This window comes from Trichogramma pretiosum, unplaced genomic scaffold, assembly GCF_000599845.2.
Source record: "Trichogramma pretiosum strain Unisexual culture from Peru unplaced genomic scaffold, Tpre_2.0 scaffold41, whole genome shotgun sequence".
Taxonomy (NCBI): domain Eukaryota; kingdom Metazoa; phylum Arthropoda; class Insecta; order Hymenoptera; family Trichogrammatidae; genus Trichogramma; species Trichogramma pretiosum.
In genome coordinates, this window is record NW_019640824.1 from 871,301 (window position 1) to 878,410 (window position 7,110).

At 34.0% G+C, this 7,110-nt stretch overlaps 1 protein-coding gene across 1 annotated transcript; it reads right to left on the reverse strand.

The window, feature by feature from the left end:
• Positions 1–544: 544 nt before the first annotated feature.
• LOC106656700 (chromosome-associated kinesin KIF4) lies at positions 545–5,432 on the reverse strand. Its single transcript, XM_014377797.2, has 13 exons — positions 4,920–5,432; positions 4,616–4,841; positions 4,104–4,542; positions 3,766–4,031; positions 3,240–3,689; positions 2,781–3,168; positions 2,343–2,709; positions 1,823–2,269; positions 1,559–1,756; positions 1,276–1,470; positions 1,015–1,200; positions 872–942; positions 545–795 (listed from the first exon to the last, which is right to left on the reverse strand). Exons 2-13 carry the CDS (start codon positions 4,839–4,841, stop codon positions 774–776), a joined length of 3,255 nt encoding a protein of 1,084 aa, XP_014233283.1. The 5' UTR covers positions 4,920–5,432; the 3' UTR covers positions 545–773.
• Positions 5,433–7,110: the final 1,678 nt, after the last annotated feature.

The window sequence follows — 7,110 nt, forward strand, 5'->3', positions numbered from 1 at the left end:
TAGTATTTTAGTTGTAACTGAACTCATTAAAAACAATTTTCCTCAAAAAAATTTAAATATTTTAGGCAAAAACAGCAGGAGAAATTGCAATTCTCAACTCTTCTCACAGAAAAAAAAATATTGACGCAAACTGAAAAAAATTTTCTCACATTTGATTCAATTAGACAAAATATTTAATTTCTTACACATCGAAGAGTGTGCTTGCGCTCCTTCTGGTATACCATATATTTATTGTCTATTTCACTTATCATTAAACTAGCTTACACAAAACATCATTTGTTAACATTTGGCAAAGCTCTTCCAGCATACTAATGCAGTGATGAGCTGCAAACGCGAAAAATTAAGAGAATTTTAACATTCCCCAAAAAATTTTGAATACCTACAAGCCAAAATGCAACAGTTAATATAATTCACTGACTTTTAGTTATAAAATGAATTGGAATTATTGTTAATTCCTTGATTGACTAATCATTAATTATTATATTAATTAATGCAGTAAATGAATTACAATTGATGCAGTTTATAAACATTAAAAAATTCGTTATTTTAAAAATACAAAAAAAATTTTATTCAGAAAAATTTTTTAATTCCTTATTTAACAATTTTAACATTGTATTTGTTATGATAGTTGCTTGACAAAATATTGGTAAAGCTAAGCTTTATTTTCCTAAATATTATAACAGTAGAATTTGATCTCCACAATATCATGCTTCATCACTTCTTAAAAGACTTAATTAACTTCTAATTAAATAACAATAAACAGTGAAATTGCGTTATTCCGATTTGATTTCCAATCTGTAAATATTTCATTAAATATATAAGTTTAAGGAAGATTAAAATAAATTAGTGATAATCTATGAAAAATACATACTTAATCTTTTTCATTTCACCATTCTCAAGTTCTTGTTCAGTTTTCACATCTGTGAAAAGAGTACGTCGCGTCTGGAAAAAAAATATCATATGTTTATTAAAAATATGCTCATAATCAAACTTTTTAAAATTGTCATTTCTTACATTTTCAGTAAATTGATTTTGACATAAGTTTGGATCACAATTACAATTTCCACAAGATACTTCATTGCGTCTACACGTACAAAGTCTAGATGAACAGTGAGTTTTACAAGAACATTTTACCTCCCCGCTAAATGATCTTTTCATTGGCACAGCTGTAGTGTCCTTTCCAACATTTTTTGTTGTTTTCTGAAATGAAAAATATTAATCAGTTGTATGAGTTAATATCAATCAGTTTTATGAGTATAAACCTAATCAAAATACCTCAAGCTTTTGAATCCTACTGTATAAAGGAGTTTTTGTCCAATCTGGATCATTTTCATCATCATCATCATTGATCATGCTTTCATCTGTAAAACCAAATGAAGTTTCATAGAGATCTGTTAGAGGTTTAGGTTTTGGCTTTGGGTTCTTATTGTGTCTTGACTCCCTTGAATTGCCATCACGTTCAGTTAGAATCTATGTAAATAAAAAAAAAATGTGCAAAGTCGTTAAATTTTTCACTGAATAAAAATAAATGGTTTACAAAAAAACAAGTAGAACATACTCTATTTTCTAAAATGTCAATCTTTTGTTTATACTCTTCAACTTGTTGTTTTAATTGTTCAATTTGTGTATCTTTTTCGGAATCGTCCAATAAATCATCTCTCTGCTCTGGTAAACCCAAATCTTTTTTTCGTAATTTTGAATTAGATTCTCTAATTTCATATTTTTCAATTTGAGCCTTCATTTTTTCTACAGTTTCCTACAACAGAGATACTATTAATATGAAGTATTCAATAACACTTGATATTTAAATGAAATTCTTTACCTCCAAGTCATTGTATTTTGATTGAAGCAAACTAAAGTCTTTCCCCTTTGCTGCTGTAATATCAAATAAGGTTTTCAGAGCTTCTTTAGCATCAGTCATAGAAGATAGTGACTGCCACCTCGTTTTAGCTCTATTTTCTTGATTAGACTCTTGAATATTTTGTTCTAAATTTTTAATTTGTTTATTCCTCAACTCGACAAATTCCATTAGTTCTGAAATCTGAGCTTGATTTGACTGTGACGGTTGAGATTCCTTTTGTAATTGCAATTCAGCCAATTGTTTGGCAAATACAGCTTTATCTTTTTTCAGTTTATTGAGAGTGCATTCTGCATAAACTGTACTGAGTAATACTTCTAGCTCTTGTGTTACCCAAGCGTGAATATCATCTTTTGCATTGGCAGTTTTCTCTTTTCTCAAAGTTGCACGCTTTTGTAAATCCAAGGCATCCTGATAAATTAAATTTATTTTTTAGTATTATTTTCATTTAAAATTAAGAGAAACAAATTTGACCAGAACATACTTTTAGTCTTTTTTGAATAGCTTGAGCTTCTTCCATTTTTCTTCTGAACACATTCTTTTGTTTGTTGTGCTCAGCCTGCATTTTGTTGATTTGATTAAGTCGTTTTCTATCTTGATCTTTTAATTTCACAAGCTCCTGTTCTCTTGACCTTTTCCATTTATTAAATTTGTCAGTTTCAGAACGCATACTTCGGATTAATTTCACTTTGGTTTGTTTGAGATTCGTTATCTCATTGGATAGACTTTTTATTTGAATATCAGATTTTTCTTTATTTTTGATTACTTTATTTTGTTCAAGACATTTTCTCTGCAATTCAGCAATTTTTTTCTCTAACTCCTGTACTTTTTTACGTCGTGCTTCTGCCAATCTATTGAATTGAGATGATCAAAATTTTAATAAAGTATTTGCATAATTATAAATTAATGATTTTCAACTTACTTTGCACTAGCATTATTAGCCTGAACATTTTTCAATTGTTGTAACAGTTCATCCTTTTCAGCATGCAAAGTTTTAATTTCTTGCTCCATTTCATCCAACTCTTTTTGGTACTCTGCTACTTGAGAAGAATTTTTCAGCAAATTAGATACCAATTCTTCTTTTATAGCTAATTGTCTATTAATATATTGAACATCCTCAACTCTTTCTGCTTGTTGTAAAGTATGTTCTTCATGTTTTTCATCTAAATCATATGTCTCATTGTGTATATTTGGATTTTCTATGCTATTAGACAAGATTTCTGAATTGGTACTCAAATCATTGTTACATTCCATGGATAGTTCATAAGTAACAAGTTTGTCTATTGCTTCTTTCTGCTCTTTTTGAATAGCTAAAAGTTTCATTAGAAATAATATTTCAAAATATAAGAGGCAACCGATTATTATATATAAATTTTCTTACCCATTATTTTAAAGCAAATATTTTCTAATTTGGTTTTTTGACTTTCCATCGTAGAAGAGTCACTATCAAATTCCTTTAATAAATTTTCGCAATCTTCCAAAATAGCAGCAATAGAGGTTTTAAATTGCTCCCTAGATTGTTCAGCTAAATCAGCTATTTCATGCATATGTACCATTTCTGCTAGATTACTATTTAAAGTTTCAGTGAGTCCTCTAAGTTTTCGCTGAAGTGATCGATTTTTCTCTACAAGTTCTTGATGTTCTGGAGGACAACTATTTCCATTGTTCACATCAGGACTGGTGTACAAAGCTGATTGCAATTCTTTTATTATCTTTTTTAGATTTGTTATTTCAGCTATGTGTGGATCTTGATTGACTATGGGTTTGTTTTTAATCTTTTTGGCACGGTCCGCATACCTCAAAGTACTTATTGTTTCTTCTATATTATAGTCTGAGAAACATTATTTATCTATCAATATAACTTTTTTTTCAATTTTAAATATTTTAAATATAAGAAATATAAATACCAGCAGGACTAACACATGCTATCATGAGCGTTACAGAGTTTCCCCCAAGTGAATCTTGTAACAACCGAGTAAGCTTACTATCCCTGTATCCAACATAGGAAGAATTACCATTTTCTCCAAGTTGTGAAATGACGTTTCCAAGTGCTAGGAGGCCTTTGTTTATATTAACACCTTCTTTAAATCTTTCCCCTGTAGCTTGTGTTTTTTTACTTCTTTCAGATCCAGCTAAATCTACCAAATGAAATTTGGCAAACTTTGCGGAATCCCTTAAAAAAAAAACAACTATCCATTCAAGTTTAAATTACAATTTTAATACATATAAAAAAGTTTATACTCACGGTTCATTCTTTTTTTCTTGTTTAACAGATATTGTGAAAATGGCATGACTTCTACTGCTCTGCACATTCATTGCAGTAGCACCAGTGGCTCGACACAAAGAGCCCTCAGCTAAACATTGTAATGTACTTGCTGTATCATTAACTGGCACTTCTGTTAAACCGACAATCCTGATTCCTTTGACATCCTCACGAATGTCAACAGCGCATTGATTACGAGGTTTCTTCGAAAGTAAATCATACAGTTGCTCTTTATATAATTCCATAAAAGAAACAGTTACAGTGAAATCCCAATCTTTTTTTAGTCCAATTTGTTCAAAAATATCATGAACAGCTCTAGGAATAATGCCACAATTTGCATCATTTTCATTGTAATTGGTACCCATTGAAAATGTTTTGCCACTTCCAGTTTGACCATAAGCCAAAATAGTTACATTGTATCCTAAAATTACAAAGTTGAAATTATAATTAATGATTGATGCAGAAAAAATCATTCATAAAATCCAAATAACTACCTTCAAAAATATTGGATACCATATTTTTAATAGCAGAATTATAAAAATGTTCTTGTGAACTATCTGAAGCAAATACATAATTGAATGTAAATGCTTTTTCAGCTGAGGGAATATGTATTTGTTGCTGCCCAGGAATAACATTAAGACATGTTTGAGAACCTTTATCAAGTTCTGACTGTATCATAGGTCTTATCCTCACAGCTACTTTTACTAAATCATCTGTCATCTGCCAATGTATGAAATTATGTATACATAGAAAAAAATGAATTTATCGATATTAAAAATGAGAAAAACACGAATATACCTTAAATAAATATTAACTGAGTCTGGACAAACTTCGGAAAAATTAAACAACGAAATTAGTAGACGAAAACAACCCTAGTTATTGAACAGTTGAAACGAAAATCAATTTTTGACCTTTGATAAATTAGTGCCTAGAGTAATCAATAACATAACTAAAGAACATATCACAACTCGGAACAAATTGGAAGTTTTAGACACTGAGTTTATACGCGAAACACTTGACACTTATTTAAAAACGATGCCAATCGAGTCACAGGATAAAGGAGTCCTCGAGGGCGCCAAGTACTAGACACCATTGGAATTAGCGAAAGTTAGGACCAGCGGCTGTTTGGCGCTCGGGCAACATTTCCCAACCGTAAAATTTAAATTCAGCCGTTGTTGTTAAGTAGCGACCTCTAGTTGAACACGTCGAGTTTTTTAATTTTGTTGCGTCGATCTTACGGCGCTTTGCATCGTTTATGAATATATAGTCAATTTCTGCCGCTGCTCCAAGCTCCGCCTTCTTAATGCCTTGTGACTCTCAAAACTAAGACTGGCTGCGACTGTGATACGTATAAAAGTTTTCATAAACTAATCAATCTTGAGATGTGAGCACGAATATTCGTTCTTTGCGTACATTTCACGGTTCCCAATCACTGTCCTGAGAACGGCGCTCGATACAAAAGCGACCAAATTGAAATCCGTTATCCAAGAGCATCTTTTTTTATAATTTTTTTGTTAAATGGAAAAATTAGATAAAAACTTCTAAGATTATTAGGGCGATGTAAAACTGTTTCGAATTGTAAGCCTAGTCGAAAGTTTTTATTTTGACGATTAACAGGAATTGTTATTATTCGTAACAGCGTGGAATCTTGCTAATCATGCATAAGTTAACACTGAATTTTGAGTTTTCTTCGATAGGTTCAACGACGTTGCTGCAACTTAAATGCGATAGTTTTCCTTGAGACGAACGAGGCGAAGTCTATAAGTAATATAGAAAACATAAAGAAGAACGAAGTGCATTGGAAAAAAAAAGCTCGGGTCGACAAGAAAGTGTATTGCGGAGCGTAGCAAGCAATTTTTCGATTTATGAGCAAAGCCGCGTGTGCCGCTCGATGACTCGTGCGGGCGAAAGCGAAGCCGATCATATTTAATACGAATCAAAAGTTCGTGTCTTATATGACATTTCAATCGCAACGGAAAGACATGTGCGACATGTGGACACTTCCTGTGCGCACATTGAAATGTTTGATCAGCTTGTATAGGCGTAACAACGTGTGCGTGCACTGCTGCAGGGCTGGCAAAGATTACGTATCGTCGAAACGTTCTCCGGCCAAGTGAAAAGCTCGCGATGCTTTCGGATTAACTGCCATGAAACGTCGTGACTTTTGCTTCGATTTGGATGTTGCGACTGCACGACCGATTAGCCAAGCTTTTGAATGTCTTTCGATCTAGCGACGCGCATCCAGCTTGAAGTTTGCGCGACATTTAAAATGATATTCCATAATTTTGAATGAAGATTCGAATCGATCGTATGTTTATGTACAAGTGGCTCGGACGCAAAATACGAAGCTTAATATGCAGTAGATACTGGAGCAGAACTACCTGACCGACTCGCGCGACATCGCGAAGTCGAACAGATACCTACCGTACTGGCGTTTATACAGTCGCGCGCTTGCTTTTGGCAAAAAAAAAAAAAATCATGAGCGTGTGGCGCGGTGTGCGTGTCACTGGCCCTTTGGCCGTGCTCGACTCCTCGTCACTCGCCATCTCCGCTCTTCTCTCTCCCACCATATAATTTCTGCAGGCTCATTCTTCGAGCGCAAAAGGAGGAGTAACCGAGCGCGTCTTGCTTACGTGTGTGTGTGTGTGTACAATAAATACGCGGCGGCAGCGGCGGCGACCACCACTACACGTATACAACGTAATATACAGACTGCAAAATACGTGTGCACCAACACAGGCTTGTGGACACGTATATACGTAGTACACACATATTCTCGGCGGACGCGCTGCTGGTCTGCAGTTGGCTCGCTCGCGCGTATATACCTACTCGGGCTCACTGGGTGCAATTTTGCTCGTGTGTGAGTGAACTGCATATCGGTGCGCGGAGGCCCGTATAGACGACGACGGCGGAGCAAAGAGCCCAAAGAGAGCTCGAAGAGAGCCAGCGGCCGAGTGGCATGCGACTTCAGTCGAGTTCTGCCTCGAGA

What these genes read in the sequence shown, in the direction of transcription:
- LOC106656700 (XM_014377797.2), bottom strand. Translation starts at nt 4,841, where the DNA reads ATGACAGATGATTTAGTAAAAGTAGCTGTGAGGATAAGACCTATGATA. An exon ending in GTAGGATTCAAAAGCTTGAG is followed by an intron (nt 1,201 to 1,275) that starts GTATTTTGATTA and finishes TTTTCATTTCAG; the next exon opens with AAAACAACAAAAAATGTTGG. An exon ending in AAAATCAATTTACTGAAAAT is followed by an intron (nt 943 to 1,014) that starts GTAAGAAATGAC and finishes TTTTTTTTCCAG; the next exon opens with ACGCGACGTACTCTTTTCAC.